Here is a 21917-nt window from a genome sequence, read left to right on the forward strand (position 1 = left end):
AAAGATAAGAGTTATTGCACAGTGCCACAGTGGGTTGGCTGTTCAGTAGTGACACGGCGAAAGGGAAGAAACTGATTTTGTGTCTGGAGGTTTTGGTGAACAGAGATCTGTAGCGCCTACCAGAGGGGAGGAGTTTGAAAAGGTTGTGTCCAGGGTGTGAGGGGTCTGCAGTGATCTTTCCTGCCCGTTTCCTGACTCTGGAGGTGTACAGGTCCTGGATGGTGGGCAGGTTGGCACCGATGATCTTTCCTGCAGACCTGACTGTCCGTTGGAGTCTATTTTTATCCAATTCGGTAGCTGATCCAAACCAGACAGTTATGGATGTGCACAGAACAGACTCGATCACTGCAGTGTAAAACAGGATCAGCAGCTCCTGAGGCCGGTTGTGCTTCCTAAGCTGGCGCAGGAAGTACATCCTCTGCTGGGCCTTCTTGATGATTGTGTTGATGTTGGGTTCCCACTTCAGGTCTCGGGAGATTGTGGATTCCAGAAACCTGAACGATTCCACAGCCAACACAGTACTGTTGAGTATGGTGAGGGGGTGCAGTGCTGGGGGGCCCCTCCTGAAGTCCACTGTCATCTCCTCGGTTTTAAGCGTGTTCAGCTCTAGGTTGTTGCGACCGCACCACAGGACCAGCTGTTCAACTTCCCGCCTGTATGCAGACTCATCATTATCCCGGATGAGGCCGATGACTGATGTGTCGTCTGCAAATTTTAGGATTTTAACAGATGGGTCTCCTGAGGTGCATTCGTTTGTGTAGAGGGAGAAGAGCAGTGGGGAGAGCACGCATCCCTGAGGTGCACCAGTGCTGACTGACCGGGTACTGGATGTTATTTCACCCAGCCTCACCTGCTGCTTCCTGTCTATCAGGAAGTTATTGATCCACTGAGAGGTGGAGGCAGGCACAGTGAGCTGGATGAGTTTAGTGAGGAGGATTTCTGGGATGATGGTGTTGAACGCCGAGCTGAAGTCCACAAACAGCATCCTTGCATAGGTCCCTGGGGGGGACGGACTTCTCACAAGAACTCAAATAAATGCACCATCAGTTATCAAAACACATTTGGGGGGAATGATGACAGAGAGTAATTTGTATTCTTAAATATTGATGAATGAAGACAAAATTGGGCTCCAGCAGAAGGGGCACTTTTCTCATCCAGGGCAAAAGGGCAGGTGCTTGAGCATCACTAGGGGTCTATCTGTGCACGTGCCTGGTCCACAGCATCCAGCTCAAGTGCTGTTTCAAACTGTTTTATTGGCTTCTGAAAGGCATTGCAATTGTTAAACTTTAGCTTCATGTGATGATTGTGTATTGTGATAGATTTATGAAGTATTTTTAACCAGTAACACAACAGTTTGTAACATTACACGTTCATTCATTATTCTGCTGATGCTGCAGTGTTATCTTTAGCTTTTGTAAGTGCTGTTCAATAAAAGGAGACAACATTGAGCTCAGTAAACAGTGCAGTGGCAGGAAACCTCATTCAACAACAATTCTCTTCATCAACAGTTGAAAGGTGTGTGGTGCCAGACAAAGACTAGATGACAGGCCAGTGAAATAAGCTCAGGGGTGGTCCGCTTCAGCCTCGGCCACCTGGGTGCTCCCAGGTGGCTAAGAAGACAAATTTTGGCTTATTTTACACACAACTACATATAGTACCCATCAATGATATTCTTGTTAAAGAAGTAGGTGTCTAGAGCAAAGAGGCTCTCCTCTCAGAACCCTTCAGAGAGGAGGAACAGAAGCATTGGAAGAAGTCCCCACCCTCCATGTAACTGCACTCAGGGGCCAATGTGACTTCTGAGGTGAGAGCACCACAAAGCAAGTTCGACCAGGTAAATAACATGCTTATGTGGAGAGGCTGAAGCATCAGTGCAAATAAGCTTCAGCTAAAGTAAATACCCCAAGGAGCCAAGACATTATAAGCATACATATGAAACAGATATTGTAGAGTATTTTTTAGCACAGGCTCATGTCCGGGTGAACAGTCAGTTCTTGTAAATACTGGTGCAGAGGTAAAGACCTATGCAAACCTGACATGGGATTGGCCTTTGGATCGGAGTGTCTCAGACACAGTAAGGCTCAGGAACCAGTGAATCATAGATTAGCTAGGCCCAACCTTCACTACCCTAGCTGCTAAGGTATTGAAGGTTTTCCCATGTCCTATGTTCTTGCAATGTAATATAATCTCGTAATCAATGTTATCATACAAGCTCTGTCTATTTTTAAAAGACTGGCAGGTGACAGCCGCAAAACCAATACAGCCAGGGGAGAAAATACACTTAATAATGACTTTATTTATTATTAATTATTAAGATAGTGTGAAAGCCATCAAAATAAAGTATTAATGGCAGCTGGTTCAACTGTTTTTGAAGATTCTGTGTAAGATCTACAAGTAAATAATCCAAAGCAGAATTCTCCAAGTTATCATTGAGCCAGGTTTTGCATGTTTTAAATCTAAGTATATGTATTCAGTCTCCAGTGAATTATGACACAGACTACAAACACAATTATGCTAACAGGTCCACAACAGGTACTAAAAGCAGAAAAATGCATTCTCTGCTGATTAAAGTGGCACCCCCGCAACAATGCACGTCGTCGAAGCTGAAGGTAGAGCTCCAGCTCCAGCAGCAATCACACTGTGATTACGGACGGAGGTTTCTAGCAGTTCCTCTTGGTGTGGATGAGCAGGTCTCTCTGCAGGTTGACTTCTAGATTCCCGACTGTTTTGTTGCCAGGCAGGTCAGTGACCAGAGTCAGTTTGTTGAACACTCCTCGACCAAAATAGTCAGCCACCACTGAAAAACCATCGTTGGAGCTGCGTAACTGAAAAGCACAGAAAAGACTTGAATTAATCAGTCAGTTGCTGACATAGAATAACTATGAATAAATTCCACCAAGGGGAAGAGTAAAGCAGATAGATTAGATTGATTATTTCAAATGTTATCAGAATAAAAGGTTGTAAATGAAACCTATACATTAGTGGGTTTTTTGTTCATAGTTTAATTAATACCTGTCTGCTGAAGTGGTCGTGCAGATCGCGTTTCTGGTCCTGTGCACGCAGCATGTCCATGACCTTTCGGTTCTCAGGGGTGCAAGTTGGGCACTCAGCCTCACTCTCAGCGTAACTTTCGAAGCAGTGTTGGTGGAAGGAGTGACTGCACAGGAAATGAACAGAAGGAAGCTCCAGGGGACTGTTGCACATGTTGCACTTGGTCTTCTGGAATATCTTGGCACTGTGTGGAAAGATTGGGGTAAACATTCACCATCAATCTGAGAATCCAGTGGCTGTAACTGACAGAAATTAAAGTCACAAAAATATATTAGATATTAGAATTGTAGTAGAAATATTGCTGATGTTGTTGGGCAAGAGTCCCTACTGAACTCCTAAACTTAATAATCATATTTCATGATTATTAATAATTAGCCAACGTCAAATCTACTACTACTATTGCACAACAATGTTTATCTATTAAGAGAAGACCCTAGCTTAGGGGTGTAAAACTCCCCACCACCCAGGCTTCCCCGCCTCTATAAACCCAGCGATCTGAAGCCAAAATATTATATAATCAGGCCTGTGAAAAGTTTTTGGGACTTTACTATCAATTAGCTGTTTCACATTATCGTGGGTAATTTAACTAGGCATTGTTTGTATTCATGTGATCAGAAAACCTCAACCTTTGACTGTTTAACAAACCCCCCTCCCGAATGGGACGAGTGAGCCAAATGTATAAAAACAAAGAACTGTTTTCTATCTGGGTGCATATTACAAATTAAACTTTGACGTATGCACGATGCTCGAGCATTAAAGGTGACAATACTGTAAGAGAAATTTGTGTCTCGTTTCCTCGTTGGTAGTGGGATTGTAGAAATCGCCATGACAATTTCCAAACCGAAAATATAAGTGGACGATGAAAACTGGCAGTGTCAAGAAGGATGGACATATGCAAGGAAAAAGTTGCTGTTCTATAGGAATATAATCTCAAACATCACTACTCGACTGAACACAGCTAACATTAAGGGAAGTACGAGTGAGACGAGAGGAAAAAATAGGCCACAAAGCCACAGAAAGGACGAGTTGTGTAATTTGAGTTACAAATAAAATAGTTAAAGAAATACAGATTCCACAAGGTGAACATCCACCTCCAAACAAACAGTTTAATCCTTCATAAAGAGATTTGATAAAGATTACATTTAATTAAGTAAGATAGGGAAATAAATAAATACTGCCTTGTTCTCGATGCAAGCAGAAGTTTTCCCAACATCTAAACAGGATTCTTCAGCAGTGAAACAGATACTGCTCAGAGAACTCATTCCATGATGGAAGATTCCAAAAGGATGTCCACTGATAATGGTACCCCATTTGTAAGCGCAGCTTTAAGGATGCTGGTGAGCATCGGGTATCAACACGAGGCAACATCGTACCATTCCACCAGGGATGGGACAGTGGAGAGAGACGGCAGTGAAATAAAAATCATAACAGCAAATTTAAAATCGAACTGGTAGATATAGTGAGAATCTGTTCCCTGTACTCTTTAAAAATCCACAGGCAGATGAAGGAGAGTCTATCGAAATCCGTGCATGACCTGGAACCAGGAGACTGGATTGTGCTGAAGGACGTGAGGAGGAAAGACTGGAAGAGGACGTCGATGAAACGAGTGCAAGCCAAGTGCCTCTCACCAAACAGATGACAGTGAAGGTCGCAGAGAGGACAACCTGGAGACATGCGGATCATCACAGGACGATTTCCGGAGCCACTGGTGGATTCTACAGGACGGAGAGGGCTTTGTGCCAGTGCGTGAGCCTTCAATTGATTGGTGTTGTAAGGAGAGGCAACACATTGAAGAGGGTCACTGCTGATACAACCGCACCAACAGGAGAACAATGACACATGATTGGACGACTGGGAAGCAGTTCAAGGGAAAAAGATGGTTTCTCTGCTCATGAATGCTATCATCATCGTCCAGCCACCGACACGTTACATGTGTTACTTTGGCACGACGAACAACAAAAATTTCTGAGCATCTAAGTCAGTACAGAATAAGAACTTTCGTTTGACTTTCCTGATGAACTGACAGAACCTGGAGAATGCATGGTAAGAAAAACCATGATTACAAGTGAGACCCAAGCTCATCTACAAGATTTAACACTAACTGTGCGAGATAAGAGTTCCACAGTGCGAATGTCTCCATAAGAAAGGGATTGGAGGGCTCGTCCAACGGGGGGGCACTGTGAAGAACCCACACACAGATGAGTTGGCTCTAGGAGTAAAGGCCAATTTATGCTTCTCCGTTTTGACGGACACCGACAGATAGGACCGCCTTCTTTGCCGTGGAACGCCCTCTCCGGGTCTCTCCGGGGCTCCTCGGAGAGCTTTTCGTGCAGCTCTCATTTTTCTAACTACACGTCGGCATGGCGGAGAGCCCACGGATAGCCCTTGGCTGTGATTGGTCCGCTAACGATATAATTTCGGGACCTCAAACTTCCTGTTCCATTCCCTAAATCACAATAAACCTAAATCACAACTACGACTCTATGATTAATGTGACAAGTGTGTTAAGCCAGCGGCGTTGTCCGGCTGACGGCGGCTGGTTAGAGCACTTTCATAACGGGGCTAGCGGGCTAGCCACCATGCTAACTGCGGTGGGAACAGCGCAAAAACCCGCTGACTTTAATCCCACGGCTGTCATGACACTGTTTCTCAAACACCGTCAGGTTAGAAGCAAACACTTGGTAGTAGTTAGTATCGGGTGTCCGTGCTGACTGTGTGTGGAAGCTGGGGGGGAATACAGCTGCCTCCGTGTAGCTTCAAGCTGTTGCAGCTGTTGAATTAGCAACGCAGTTTGGAAACAAGACCGGGGAACCGCTGCGCTAAGACACGATAACATAAGCATTATGACCCGCTGGGTGTCACTTTATTTCAGCAAAAACTGTCGTGTCATCAACAGCCTTTTTCTGTTAGTTGCCATCGTTCACTGTGTGTGAGGAGCCGGGGGGATGTAAATAAACCAGCAGGGACTTCTTCTATATACCTCATGAGGTAGGCTTCTCTAAGCTCGACTTCCTGTTCTGGCGGTGAATTGTTTTCACAACAAAAAGGCTCATAGAACTATAAATCAAAAAGTGTCTGTCCGTAACGGACTCGGAGAAGCATTTATCGGCCTTTAGAAGATTAGCATCTTTGAAGGGGGGCTGGGTTTTCTATTTTCTCCCATTGTCAAGGATGTCAGGAATGGGACTCTGCATCTTCAGGATGGCTCTGAAACAAGATGTTTGTCAGCCGAAGGAGGTGTTCGACATTTCAATTGTGTACAAGTGTTGTTGAGCTGTTGTATCGTCTTTTGTGTTAAGACTGTGGTTACTTCCTTAATCAAGCCTATGATTGGAAAATATGTTCAAATTCATGAAACTCATATATCCTGTACTCTTCCTAAATCTAGATGATGAGAAGTTATAAAGATTTTGAGCCCATTAGGCTCAAAGGGAGAATTGTAATGGGAAATTCTGTATTTAGATATGTTTAATGTAAGAAAAGACAAGTATATAGGAATTTATGATATGTTTTCTGTGGTTAAGACTTTAAGTCAAGGGAGTTGCTCATAGGACTCAGATGTAGGGCTGCCGTCGATGACGTCGACACTGAAAATGCGTCGACAATTTTAACAGACGCGTCGGACCCACACAAATTGTGAATTTATGTTCTTCTTCAATATCACTACCAAACGCCGGGTTTACACCGGACGCCGAAGCGCTGCACCGCTCCGCGCTATTCTCAAGCACGCTGGCGCCCGGCTGTTCACACGGGACGCGCATTTCTCAGCGCCGGTCAGCCCGTGATTCTGCTTTCTACGCTTGTTGTTGTATGTAACCCATTCAATGTACTGGTTTGGAGGTAAATAATGACGTTTTCATAGCCCCCCCCCACCCCTCTCTTTCTTTCTTTCTCTCTCTGTTTATCTGCTTGTGTGCTTGTAGTGGATGGGCAAAGGGGGTCATTATATATTGTGATTGGGAAAATTTTATTCACAACAGTTGATTGACATGTAGGTTTGGCTAATAGAAAGCCCCTTTGTTGGTATGTTGTGGACCAATAGGATGAGGCAATGAAAGTGGGGGGCGGGGTCCGAGACGGAAGTGAGGACCCGAATAAAGATGTAAAAATTAGTACACAGTCTGTGTCATGCACATTATTAAGCGAACTCGACAGACTCGACGCCCAAACCATCGGTGCAGGTGTCGAGTGACTTACATTTTTAGTACACTCAGCATTTCTGAGGGGCCATTTTAGGGGTTCAGTATCTTGCCAAGGACACTTAGGCATACAGATGGGAAAGAGTGGGATTCAAACCTTGTTGCAGAACACCCGCTCTATCCCATGTGAACTGCACAAAGGTTTAACAGGGGGGTGGATAGGAGGCGCCGGGCTTTCCTTGGTGCTGCGCGGTGCGGCGCAGGGCCAAGGAAATGGAATGTAATGGTCAATTACATTTTTTTGGAGGAAAATTAATCGTTTAGATTAATCGACTATTCGGTAAAATAGTCGACAGATTAATCTATAGAAAAATAGTCGTTAGCGGCAGCCCTACTCAGATGTGTATTACTTCTAGACTCCTAGATGTAACCAGACAAAAGGTTTCACAGCAGGAGCCATTCAAGGAGATGGAGCAGATGAGCTATAGGTGTGATTTGCCAGAGACGAAGGGTCTCTGTGAAAGATGTTTTTCACACAAAGAGTCTCTCCTTGAGTCTGAGCACAATCTACCGGTCATTGTCTTGTAGACTTCAAAGAAAACGTTTGGACAGAGATGCAGACCAAATGTCTGAGTATTCTGTCAGGTCATGCAGAGAGCTGACTGGATAACGTTCTTCTCCTGTGTGAGCAGGAGTTTTGTCTAGCATAAATGAAGTGGCATTCCAAGGCTCAGGGCCATTGAGTTAAGTCTATCACCATGACTTAACCCTTGAGCCCCGTCCGCAGACGGTTGAATTAAAACACCAGAAAAATATTGTATTTGCTGTGTCCTGTTAGTGAAATTTCTAATACATTTCCCAGCAAGCAGATCTCTTGTGGAAGAGGGCACAGCATTCAATGGTGATGGAGATTCCAATGCTATTGAAAACCTAAAGCAGGAGTTTGAGTAGTGTTTTGCTGACTTCAAGGCACACCGTGACACTTGTGTGTTGCAAATGGAACTTATTAACTTGCAGTGCAACTGTCAGCTAAAAACTAAATTCAGAAGGGCACAGGGAAAAGACATGACTAAACAATTTCTAAGAGATTTGCCTCCATCCTTCCCAGAACTGTCCAAAGTGTTCATCCAGATAATGTGCTTTTTTGAAAGTACATATCTTTTTGAGAAACTCAACTATGAACTTCAATAAATGTACAGGTCCGGGCTCATTGATGCCCATCTTGAAGCTGAACTCGGGGCGTTAACTGTGACCCCCATCAGGGCCAATGTGGCTCAGCTGTGTGAGCAGAAGCGCTGTCCGGCGTCTGCTAAGACATAAATGTATTCAGGGATTTCATCCCTGTCCATACAAGGTTTTTATATTATTCTCACGAGAAAAAATATTTGCACTGACTTAAAACTAATGGGTATACAATATTTGTATTATTCTATCAAGTACGACGAAAATATGAGTAGAAGTACTGTCAAGTGTCCTAGATATATATTTGTTTTCAGCGATTTCATTTTGTTAGTTCAATGCAAGGTTCAGTAAGTTACTTACTGCTACGTACTCACTAGTTCATCACTTAATAAGAGTAAGGAAAATAGATTTCTACTAACTGCTATTTAAAAAACTGCTGTTTTCATTTAGCATATTATATTGTTGGTAATGGAAATAGAGAAGTATAATTTTACTAATATTGCTCTTTGCTGCACTACTTAAACATTGAATTGGCCCTTCTTTGAGATGACACTACCAGCAGTGGCCCCAAGTTAATTTGAGTTTAAGCCCCTGCCCTAGCTGTTCAGGGGTAAAGTCTGTCATGCGACCAACCTTGTTTTGAGCTCCTGGATCTCAGAACGGAGGTGAGCAGTTTCCTCGCGGTACTGGCAGATTTTGCGTTCGTCGTCCTCTATCTGCTGGCTCTCCCTCTGCAACTTGTTGATAAGGTAGTCCTTGATGACGGAGAGAGTGGCCGTCGAGTTGTGTGCCAGTGTCTGCACCACTATGGCCGTACAAAACAATGGATGTAAGATGGGAATGCCTCTTATTATCTTACTGATGCCAAGAGAGCTCAACGCTCTGTCTTCTCCTGAACTGATTCTAATATGAAATGTTGATGAAAATTCAAACTAACTCGCATTAAGTATGAAATCAAATGTTCATCAGCTCACCAAGTAAGGGAGGCATCAGGTTGTTTTGGTCGATATGATGTAGGACCTCACTGATGTAGGCCTTGCAGTCCTCTTCTTTTCTAGCAAAATATCCCAGTGCCTGCTCCCAGAGGCAACCCTCTTGGTCCCCATAGCGCTTGCAGGCCTCTACCACTTTTCCATACTCTTCATTCTGCATGTGGTAGTGCATTATCTGCTGGTACCTGCACACAAGTGATAATGGTTTTAAAATGAAAAATGAACATATTTTGTGTCATAGTTCTCAACTCAACAGGCAAGGAAACCCTGACCCACACTTTCACCCAAAGTACAAAAATGAAGATGAACACTGAACCTTTGACGAAATATATACATATATATATATATATACAGTTATACACATTTATCCAACCCTGAATAAATATACAGTCAGGTCATATGTATTTGGACAGTGTCACGTTTTTTGTAATTTTACGTCTGTACACAACCGCAGTGCATTTCAAAAAAGTTTAGACTTAAATTCAAGGGGTTTAACAAAAATATAACATTAAGCATTATTAAGAAATAATGTCATGCAAAATTGCATCAATCATCAATATCAATAATAAACCATACACAGCAACAATGATCCCAAACTGGCGGGTGTTGTTAGTAACACACATCACTTCAAGACTTGTTTTGTTTGCCACATGAAAGCAGCAAGTAATGAGATGATCACATTACCCGGCTTCATTCATATTCAGATGACACTGTGCTCCTTACTTACAGTTTGCCCTTCTCATAAAGGTAGAGGACGCCTTCTTTGAAGTTGTGCATCTGGCACAGGACCAGCGCTTTATCAAACACTGTGTGGTCACTCCTCAGCAGTGACACCGCCTCCCCCTGCAGGACCTTTTTTCTCTGACACACATGCATGAGAAGAAAATGTTAAAAATAATTCTTCTCTCGTTAAACAATAATTGAAATTCTGATAAACTTTCACATTTTCTGGAATGACATCACACAGCAATTACTTTCTACTGCAAGCTGCATTGTTACTTCATTGTGCTAGGATTCTTAGCTAGTTTGCCCGTCTTGCACTGACCTCTGGGTCCTGTTCATGTGCCCAGTCTTGCAGCCGGAGCTCCAGCAGTGTGTCATAAACACCCTGGGAAGAACGGGGGTCCACCTCGATCATGTGCTCCAGGAAGGCTTTCAGTTCTCGAGGGTTGTTCGCAAAAACTGGGATGAATTCCTCAGAGTTGGCCTTAAACAAAATCCAATATAGCTGTCAGGACTCATTTCAGGAGCAGCAGGTTTTTATCCCCCCACACATAAAGAAAACCGCATCACTACAGACTTACCTTATTGACACGACTGCTCTCTGGGCTTCCTTTTTCACCAGCGTCTCCACTGGGTTGGTAGGTGGTGCACAGGCCCTTCAGGAGCAGTGTGGTGCCTTCAGGAACATGGTGCATCAGTGTCTTGCCGTAATGCTTCATCGTGCTTTCAGCTTGTTCAAAAGGCAAACGTCCGATGTAACGTAGCCCTTCCTGATAATTCTAAGTGTTGGATGGGCGCAATAAGATAAATCAGTTGTAAGCAATTTCCATAACTTCCGTATTTTTAAAATTAGACAATGCATAGAGAGCTAGAGGAAATGGTTAGGCATGCTCAGTTTAGCTTCATTCAGTTGGCAGGGCGCAGAGCGAATGATAGAGGCACAGAGAAGAGCAGTAAATTACTAATGAACACTGTAAGCGGATTAATTGATCACTATTGTTGTACAGCATTTGTAAAGGATTGATACTTTGGTATAAGAAATATGATCCACCAGTCAGTCTGATCGGGCAAAGAGGTGGACTAGTGCATAGCAATAAAAGTTGTAAATAACAATCATTATTTTGTAATTGTTAATGTTTACACACCTTGTGAATCTAAGCTAAATGAGGATGAATATCTTAAAGGTATAGGCTATTTTGTGCTGTAACATTAATTGTAATAACCAAAGTCCCATTGGAGATTAAATGTATTATGACATTGTGAATTGTTTACATAATAGCAGCAGAGCATTCTGCCAAAAAAGAGTGAAAAAATATAATTTAAGACCTGAGTTGAATGAATATGTGTCTTAACTTTATACTGAGGCCAAAGAAGCTTTTAGAAACTAGACATGGTCCAGAGTTTGAACACAAGACATGCAAATGCTAGGTTAAAATATGCAAAATGTTTTGTTAAAAGAAATGAGCAGGCCATGAGGGCAAACTCTATGGCCAAAAAGCATCAGGAAAATAATGTCTTTCTAGTTTGGAAAGAAGTTATGGTTATGAATAACAGCAATATGCCCTTGCCTTCCATTATTTATTGGGTCACTGGGTCTGAAAGGAGTGCTGTATTATTTAGAAATCATTACAGTGATATTTTTTATTGTATTAAGAGTGAACAATTTAATGCAGGTGACGTTTCTAACAGTGTTTGTATTGTTATTAGGCCTGGTGAGAAATTGGCAGTACAAAGCATGTGGCCATGACCATAAAACAGAACATCTGAAAAATACTAGCCACAGGATCTCAGTGTTACTTGATGTTTTTTTTACTGGGCTGCTATGCTATGCCATATATGCCTGGCATATTGCCTGACTCCATGTTGTCTGTCGTATTAGTGCCAGTTGTTGAGAACAAAACTGGAAAAAATATCCAGCATGGGAAATTACGGACCAATTGCTCTGGCTTGCACACCTTCCAAAGTACTACAACAACGTCTCTTGGATGGACTTCAAGAATATAACCACTGACAATCAATTTGGTTTTAAAAACAAAGATGGCACAGATTTGTGTATATGATGGGGATCATCTTTTGTATGCTGATGATTGACTTGTTTTGTTAACTTATAGTGCTGGTTTGCAGCAACCACTTAGAGTCTGCTCAGATTATGGTTTGCAATTTTTTCTTATAAAGTTTAACCCTAAGAAGAGTTTTTGATTATGATTGCTAAAACCCAAGAGGACAAAATCTAAATTTAATACTTTTTATATTTAACAAAGCACTCACAGTGTTGGAAACATTTTCTGGGTCACGTCATCAGGGATAATTTATGTGATGACAATGTTCATCATCCGTGTTGTAAACTGTCTGCACAAGCCATTTAGCAGGTACTTAAATTCCCCATGTGTACAGATGATGTAGCCCTCTTTAGAACCTATTGTACTCCGTTCTACACGGCACACTTGTGGTGTAGTTACAGTAGAGCTAAAATGAATAAAGCTTCAGGTGGCATTTTACAATAGATTTAGAATCTTTCTTAAGCTCCCAAGATGAACCAGTGCAAGTCAGATCTTTGTGGCCTGTAATGTTTCTACTTTCCATGCAGTCTTGAGGAATTTTATAGAGCTTTCGGTCTGCAATAAAGTTGAATTTAATTAAGAACAGGAGGGATGAATTACACTTGGAGTTTGATTGTGCGATGAGAGGGGGTCAAGATGATAATAATATTAATTTTAAGTGTCATGAAAAAATTGTCAAAGCTATTAACAAAAATGTGAAATGCTCTCTTGGCTCTTTTTCAAGCACTTATGAGATGGTCGCCAACTTCAACACATCAGTTTCCTTCTATAAAGTCATACAGTGTCAGCAGATAGGATCAGATCATGAAATGGGAAATATCTAACTTTACTCTGCACTGCACAACACAGCTGTTGAACTCTTACTGAAGAGTGGAGCAGCAAGTCTGAGTGTTGTTCTTCAGATTATCCACACGTCTGTCGTTTTTGTTTAATTTTGGGCACATATGCATCATGGAAAGTTGTGCTGCTTCGGCTACAAGCAGCTTCTGTTCCCCCTGCAGCACTTTTATCAGGAGATTTCTCACCAGATTTATAGACTTTTATCATTGATAGATATCAGAAATCTTGTGACCAACCCAGTATACTCAGTTCATCTTTTAGTCCAAGTGAAGGTTTGTACCAAATCTGACCAAAATTCTCTCAAATCGTTCCGCAGATGTTGTGTTCACAGGAATGGGACAGACTGACAGTCAGACAACCAAAAAACATAGTGCCAATGACTGTGCTCAGGATTAATAAACAGAGTAGGGTGATATGGTCAAAATAGCATTACTATAAATACGTTCATCTCATTCGATATAGACAATTATCAAGAAAAATGTCAAATCATTATTTCTTTGATCTGGAGAAGTTTAAAATAATCTGAGGTAGAACATTTAAAACAAACACATGTTATAACCCCCTAGCTGTGTGTCCGCTACGTTACGTGCCGTATCACCCTGCTGCATGTCCTCCCTCCTCACTCTCCCTCTGACGTGCGCTCACTTTACACGTTAACAATAAACACCAGCACTGATCATAAGTTATTAGAACACTTAGGCTACTGTAATTGAAGTTTACTTTGTGTTTGTTTGACTAGCTCTAAAGTTTAGGAGACACTTATATAAACACATTGATAAAAAAAACCAACATTTGTGTGAAGCGCGACAGGGACAAGGATGCACACACACACACACACACACACACACACACACACACACACACACACACACACACACACACACACACACACACACACACACACACACACACACACACACACACACACACACACACACACACACACACACACACACACACAAGTCCTTCCCACAGATTATGATGCGACGCAGTGCTTTAACTTCATTGTTGCACAGAAAGCGACACCCGTTTAACTGCCAACACATTAATATGAATTCACCAGGTATTTATAAAGATCAGTTCTACGTGTGAGTGACTAGAAAATAACGGAGGAGCAGAGTCACTTGTCCCCATTTGGGGTGTGTTTTTATAAAATAATTGTTCATAATGGTAATCAATTAAAAGTTTGAAACAATCGGAATGTTGACTTGAAGTAATATTGCCCAGCCATTATATAATTAACCTTTTGTTATACTGCAATGAAGAAAATTATATTTTAAATACTATAATTGATTGATAAACAGATAAACATGTGGAAGCTGTCTATCTGTTCAGAGACTATTCAAAATCTGCATTTGTGTTAAATAATAATAACATTCTTTTCTCACTTTACAGCAGTTTTTTAAAACGTTTTTTTTTTTTTATTTGAAATTGTGTTTTTAAATTAGTAAAGGTTTGCATGTATTATTATTTACCTTGAGGTCCTCCAGCTGGATCTTCAGGTACCATTCATGGTGCATGTGCTTCTCAGCCAAGAAAACAGCGTGACTGTGGTATCCGGCCTGCCTAAGAACCTTGATGGCAATCTCCACATCAAAGTGGACCTCACTGTCACTACTCTGTTGAAATAGAATACAGAAAGACAGTGGTCTCAGCATTTTATAAGGCAGCTGTTAGCTCATTAACACAGACACATCGTTCCACTTCCTTCACTTTGATAAACTTTCATTTGTTTTCATCTCTAAAACCTGCACAGCTCACTTTTAAATTGTAAATGGTTCTAGTCTTACTAGTTTCCAGTCTTTCAGTTGCCACAAAAATCTTCAACAAGATCATTTACATTCACACATACAGCCCCTGCAGAAAACGTCCTGAGGATCTCTAAAGTTCAGTGCATGTCTGAAAGCAGCTTATCATACATCACTCACACAGTGCTGACAGTCTTAGCTGACAGTCACCTTAATGAACTCCTCCAGCTTGGAGCTGTCCTTCAGCTTTGTGTAACAGTTCAGCAGCAGTGTGGTGTGGTCTGCGTTAGCCAGTGACTGCCTGTGCAGGGCCTGCAGATATGCCGTCAGGTTGTGGATCCTCTGTGCGTCCAGAAATTTCCTTATAACGTACGATGGCTCCAGTTTCCCAATGGTGCTGGGAGAACATACAGGGATTTTTTCAGAGTGGTTGTATCTCAACCCTTCACAGCAAATATCACACTCTAATCTATTACACTAACAGCAGCTGAACTACTGGCAAATATTTGGTGATGTAGTTACCGAATGTACTGCTGGATGGCACCGTCATGGTCTCCCTTTAAATAGAGGTGGTCCCCATACTGCCTGAAGATCTCTGAGAGGCCGTCACTGTCCAGGTGCTGGCTCTTTGCCAGGTTTATGGCCATCACAAACAGGTTCTTTTTGAACAGCATCTTAAAAGACAAAAAGGATTGAACAACATTGCTGCCTGCTCCACAGTTATAATAGTGAGTGAGCTGATTTAGTGAATTAATTTAACATTATCACAGGCCAAATGGACTCACCTCCAGTTTGGTCTGTGTGTCTTTCTCTTGAAGGACAAACATTTTTCCATCCCTGGTTAGGATGTAAAAGGAGCCCCACTCGGCCACCACATCGACGACATCATCAAAAGAGGAACTGTATGCTATGAACTTGTTGTCCAGGTCATAGATGGTGAGAAGCTGTTTTTCTGATGGAGAGCTCTCCCTGCTGCCAAACCCTGCCCTGAACAGAAAAGACAGTGTCAACAGTCTCACAGGAACCAGTTCTTCTTCAAAAATCACCCTGTTGAATCAGAGTCAAATGTGGTAATGAATGTGACACAACGTTTCCAAGACTCATTTACTCACTTTGATGAACTGAACTTATATTGCATTTCTTCAAAGTGCTTTATATTACAGGTTAGTGTTACCAGCTGAGTGTTAAAAGTTGCCCATAACAGCGCAGAGATCCTTAAGCCACCATTTATCCTAACAATAATCAATGTAACTTCTACTTGTTTATTCAGTCTTCTTCTTACTTGTTTGGTGACTTTGCATCCCTGATGAGTAAAAACAGATAACCACGGTGCCACTTGGCGAGCAGCTTGTGTCCATCGAAGGCGAAGCAGGGCCCTCGCTCATCAGGCTGATACAGGTACACACATTCATCACCGGCCACAATGAACTGGGAATCCTGGGAAGGATCTGCCAGCGAGGAGCAGCGGAGTCCACAGCCATGTGTATCAAGCTCAACTTTGGGATACTCCTTGATAGACAGGGTGTAGCACTGAACAAGAGGAGACAAGAAGCGAGATGATGGGAGGTCAGAATGGAGTCCCAAAAAAATCATGAATTTAGATGACTGTGTGGTTCATCTTCAGGTTGAAAAAATGATCTTCTCTTTCAAAATTTCAATTACATGTAGACTTAAGCTGCATTTAGACATACGCAGATACTTCATATTTTCACCTGACTAGGTGCATGTGTGAATGCAAATGTCAGAGTGAGAGGCTCCGCAGTTTCCCTGCCGGGCCTACTAATATAAAGTCAATAGAGATTCAGGAGAATTCGATGTGAGAACAAAGCGCGGATTCATTATGAGTGAGTTGATGACGCTTCTAAGGTGTGACAGATGCAAAACTGAAAAAAGGAAACAAAATATCCCAATGAAGACATGAAGAGACATTACTTTCAGGCATTACGCCGGACGCAGAAGCGACGCTGAAGCGCCGCGCCACGCCAGGAAAGCCAAGCGCCTCCCATCCACCCCCATGTTAAACCTTTGTACAGTTCACACCGGACACTGAAGCGCCGCGCTGAGCCAAGGGTGCCTCGCACCGTGCAGCGATCGTTTCGGCGTTGAGTCTATTTTTTTTGGTCGCCACTCGCGTGTCGCGCCAGGAAACACACTGAAAAATGAATTTAAACGATATTGATGACATATTTTATATGATATAAATTATCAAATATGCATCCCATACTTTGTATTCCCCTTCTGTTTTCCTGGAATTTTAATTTTAACAATTTTACCAATCACATTATTAAATTTCCCCCTCTGCCCATCCACTACAGCCACACAAGCAGTCATATAGATATAAAGAGAGAGAGGGGGGGCCTACGTATTCTCCACATAGGCTTGAGGGGAGAATACGTAATTTACCCTCGACATCCGACATTTAACAGAGCAAACAGCGGAGAAGTTCTTGAAGATGAATGATATTAAATTAATAATTGAAGTGGAGAAGTACAGTGAGTTGTATGATCCTCAGCACATGTTGTATAAAGACAACACCAAAAAAGACAAATGTTGGGACGCTGTTGCAGTTAATGTTGGAGCAACAAGTAAGTATATGTTTGAAAAAAATGATTAAATGCCGTTTTACTGTATGCTGATAACAGCAAAAGTATGTGATATTATTAGCGCTGTGCGGCGCTTCAGCGTCCAGTGTGAACCTGGCGTAACAGGGCTGATTGCAGTTCAATAGCTGACCACTGATATGAAAGACTGAGAATTGTGTGGTTCTGTGTCGTGCTCTTCTCACATGAACCCATAACATTCAGCGTAATAGAAATCAACACCCATCGGTGGGTGACAATTTCCCCATCAGCCTTAAATGCACTGCCTGCAATTGTTATACTTTGCAGCAAACTTATGGTCAATTTAAGATAATTAAAGACCATAATTTCATTGATTTTAATTTATGACTTTTTATTGATCCGCCGGAACCCTGCAAGAGTTAGTGGAAATAAGAGCTGATGACAGTGTCTGTGTGGTAAAGAAAATCATGTGATCTCTGCAAATAAGTGAATATGTTGCTTCCTGCCAAACTGCGGGTAAAATCCGTAACCAATTCTCTGGATTTTACCCGCAGGTCATGTCGGAAAACAGATTTACTGTTAAAGCAAGGCTCTATAAAAGTTGAGAGGGTTGATCTCCACCATGCAGCCCAATGTTTTCAGAGCGACCAGACTTACATGAACCTTCTCCAGAGTGGCAACAAACAGATGTGTGACCTTTGCCACTTGGCGGAAGGCGAGGCCGGTGACTGGGCTGCTCCCCTCGTGCAGTGTTAGAGTTTTACTGTGGCGATCCCTGGTGATGTCACCTTTGGTCAAAACCACACTGCCATCTGTGAAGCCTGTCAAGAAACACAACAGCTATTATAATCTGGAAAGAGAAAACTCTGTGTTAGCCAAACAATGAGTGCTGGGTGAATGGGCAGGAATCAGACCCTTTCATTGTGTCTTACCGATGGCCATGAAGTTGAGGTTCTCGTGCACACCGAGGCAAGACACTTCAGTCGGTTTGTTGCCAGGAATCGCAGGAAAAATCCTTGTGCAGAGAGGATTTCCACTGTCTCTCTTGTCAAGGTTCCAGACCTTTACCTGTGAAATGAGAGCCGCCTCAGTTTCCATGAAATCACTGGCACAAATGTTCTGTGCCTTAGGTTTCTCTTGAGAAAGACTCACTAAAAAGACACTTACTAGAGGGTTTATTCCTTGTTCATCCTGCCCCACTGACACAAGGATGCTGTGCTGCTTCAGCTGGTAAAGGTGTGTCACTCGCAGCTTGTAGGCCTGAAAAAATGTCAGCTGCAGGGAGCGCGTCATGAGCCAGATCTTGCCATCCATATGTGACATCATGAATGTTAAAGACAGTTGGACATAGCTGATGCACGAGATGCAGTCGGCATGATAAATCAAGTTTGGTCATTTTAGGCTATGGGAAGCTTGTCTGTCAATGAAATCACTAACCACCAACCCTACTAACTAATTCTATAAAGTTGCATTTCTGTAAGGCAGTGGTGTCTGTGCTCTACTAATACAACAGCTGTGCATGCACATCTGTATTGTGCAGCAAGAGAACAGAGAAAAGAGGAGGCTTCTCTGTTGATACATTTCCAGTGTTAGAGATCTGCCACTGCTCTATCACTCCCTCGGGTACCTGGTGTTTTGTATTACAATCAAACTCCATGTTCACTTTTGGAAATTCTGCATCCGTTTGTGAAGAGCCGCTCAAATCATTACACACCACTGTCCTGGATGAACCTGGATACCTTGGTTCCCCTGGCTGCACAGTCATGGCTCTGCTGAAGTCATGTTGCTGTGGGGTTTAAGGGGGTTATTCAGGAGGTCGTTTCAGCAGCTATTTGCTGTCCAGTGGGAAGAATCTACAGCGAGGTGGAAAGAAGTTCTCAAGGCCACTCGAGCTTCGGGTGGAATAGATCCAGACTTTAAAAGGCTTTAAAGCAGTTTGGTGTGACGCTGTTTCTAAACGCAGCAAACGGACCTGACTACCGGTCGGTCCTAAGCTCGCTGCTTCCATGTGCTGTTAAGTTTATTTGATTTCTAACACAGATAACAAATAACAAGTGTTTACTTTAGCTAGCATCAGCTGTCAGGAGCTAGCACAACATTAGCTGCTCGCTGCTGTTAAAGGATATCTCCCAGGACGATGTGGCCACGGCCCGAGTCACAGGCCGAGACTCCGCTCGGAAGAACACAGTTTTTCCCATTATCCACCGGATCCTTTACCGTGTCTTTGTCGAAGAAGACAAATTTCCTCCACTGTAAGAAGGCTGCCATTTTTTTTAGCGATAGCCGAGTTGAACAGGGCGTCGTCATGTGACCCAAAAATCACGTGAGCAAACCGGTGTTCCAGTTTAATTGGCGGTCATATCAACTGGCGATATGTTTACCTTTTTCCAGATGTTGACGGTCGTTTGCACAGCCGGTGGCAGATTCGTCATTTTCACAAAGCGCCTGTGTGTGAAGTGCGGTGATCTACTGAAGGTCTCGCTGAAATATGAATCCTACAGAAACCCTTCACGAGTTAATGTGTCCGTGTCAGCATCAAGTTGAGACAGCAATATAAATCAAATGGTTAAAAAAGAAAGAAAATAATACTAAAATCTTGACCGGGATTCGAAAGAACGAGCTGAAGCACTATTAGCTTCTGGCCTGATGACGATCTCATTACGCCAAACTGAAATCTCCGTCGCGTGTCAGATAAATGTCTCGTTCTTTGCTTTGGCAGATGTATATCACCAGATGTGCTTTGAGGTAACGCCCATGTCATCTGCCGATAGTCCGAACACAGAATAAACGCCTTATTCTTAATACCAGGCTTTACAAATCTGATGCTCCTCGTCATGGGAGACACAGGGAGTCATGAAGAACACACACGCGTGACCAGCAGCTCCGCTCGAAGTGCTTTTGTTTGATGCTGTTGATCATTACAACGCGCACACACCAAACAAGTGGTATATGAAAACATCCCTCACATCAACAAGGCGGAAACTCGAGCGGTGTTTTTGTGACTAAAGTTGGCGAATGTGCCTCTAATGGACGTGTGGAGCTTCACGTGTCCTCGTTGTTCTCGATGATCAGGTTCATTCATCGGAGAATGAAAAGAACCCAAACGCTCATTAGAGAACGGGTGTGTTTGTTTTTCGTAGTTTCTGTAATGCAAGTGTTGTTTATCTGTGTGAAATCAACAGATGATCTGTCCGAAGTGTGTCGAGTGTGTTGTCAACATGACACATGTGTGACGAGGCAAATCTGGAAAACTAACTTAATATCTTCATTGTCGAACAACGTGTTGTGTATTTCTTCTCTTCTGTCAGATGGCTGAATGCTTTGTTGGAGCTGTGTCAGTCGAAGGAGTAAATAATGTTCGCTGTGTAACTGTGACAACTCTGGCAAATTATAATAGTGATAAATAATAATAATACAACTATTTATATTTTGTTGTATTTTCACAAACAATGTGGTGTGGTGTTACGGGCAATTGTGGACCCTTCAGAAAACATCTTCATTAAAAATAATGTGCCTTTTGTGTCAGTATCATCTTCAGACTAAATATAAATGTGAAAGAAATCCCAGTTGTCTCAACTTGATGCTGACACGGACACATTAACTCGTGAAGGGTTTCTGTAGGATTTTTATTTCAGCGAGACCTTCAGTAGATCACCGCAGTTCACACACAGGCGCTTTGTGAAAATGACGAATCTGCCACCGGCTCTACAAACGACCGTCAACATCTGGAAAAAGGTAAACATATCGCCATTTGATATGGTCGCCAGTTAAACTGGAACACCGGCGTTGTTGAACCTCGATCTGTCAACACGTGACCATCGACAATAGAAAACACTACAGTACTGTTTTTATTGAATCTTATTCTTTAAAGTTATTCTGTCTACTTACGTCCCACCAGATCACATGTGAACACGTTTCCACAACACTCCACTTTAGTTGGATGGACAGTTTATTTCCAGAGGATAAAACTGATATTTGTACCCATCTATCTACATTTAATAATACATGACAAAGTGCAAATTTCTTGAATATCCCCAAATGAAATCTCTCATTTACAAAAATCTTTAATTCAGTAATTTGTTGAAGTCCCTTAATAAGGAAACACTTACAGCTTCAAGTCTCTATGAGCTTCACACCTGGATTTCTTCACTATGTCTCCTTCCTCCTGACGGATCAGCTCATGTGAAGTCAGCCTGGGGACCGTGGACAATATAACTGACATCCACCTCTGTACATCCTCTGTTGGTTCTGAAGACACTGCTGCTATACTATAACATATACTATACTGTATATATGTACATGTCTGACATGTTAGCACACCAGAGGATCCAGCTGAACTTTCATTGATGCAATGCTGGCACTGATTTTACTCAATGATTTCCTGGTAAATTTCAGGAATTATACTCAAGTCAGCTTAAGTTTAGTAAGTACAAGATTTACAGAGCACAAAATATCTCTATTTCTAGAACTGATTTCACTGTGGCTGTTGTTTGATCACCAAGCTCTCCAGCGGTCTTTGAACTATATTTTGAGGTTAGCACCCTACAGAACGCAGAGGCACTCTCTTTAACATTATGTAAAATGTTAAATTATCTATTATCTATAACTATGCACAGATGTA

The 21917-nt window shown here is 42.3% G+C and overlaps 1 protein-coding gene across 1 annotated transcript; it reads right to left on the minus strand.

Annotated features, from left to right (window-relative positions):
* Positions 1-2276: 2276 nt before the first annotated feature.
* Positions 2277-19625, minus strand: vps11 (VPS11 core subunit of CORVET and HOPS complexes). Its single transcript, XM_053440764.1, has 16 exons — positions 19419-19625; positions 18464-18608; positions 18229-18364; positions 17954-18117; positions 16018-16265; positions 15521-15722; positions 15258-15409; positions 14946-15132; positions 14463-14606; positions 10669-10866; positions 10410-10571; positions 10092-10225; positions 9347-9549; positions 9006-9177; positions 3013-3235; positions 2277-2825 (listed from the first exon to the last, which is right to left on the minus strand). Exons 1-16 carry the CDS (start codon positions 19601-19603, stop codon positions 2661-2663), a joined length of 2820 nt encoding a protein of 939 aa, XP_053296739.1. The 5' UTR covers positions 19604-19625; the 3' UTR covers positions 2277-2660.
* Between the last annotated feature and the right edge of the window lie 2292 nt (positions 19626-21917).

This window comes from Pleuronectes platessa, chromosome 15, assembly GCF_947347685.1.
Source record: "Pleuronectes platessa chromosome 15, fPlePla1.1, whole genome shotgun sequence".
NCBI lineage: Eukaryota > Metazoa > Chordata > Actinopteri > Pleuronectiformes > Pleuronectidae > Pleuronectes > Pleuronectes platessa.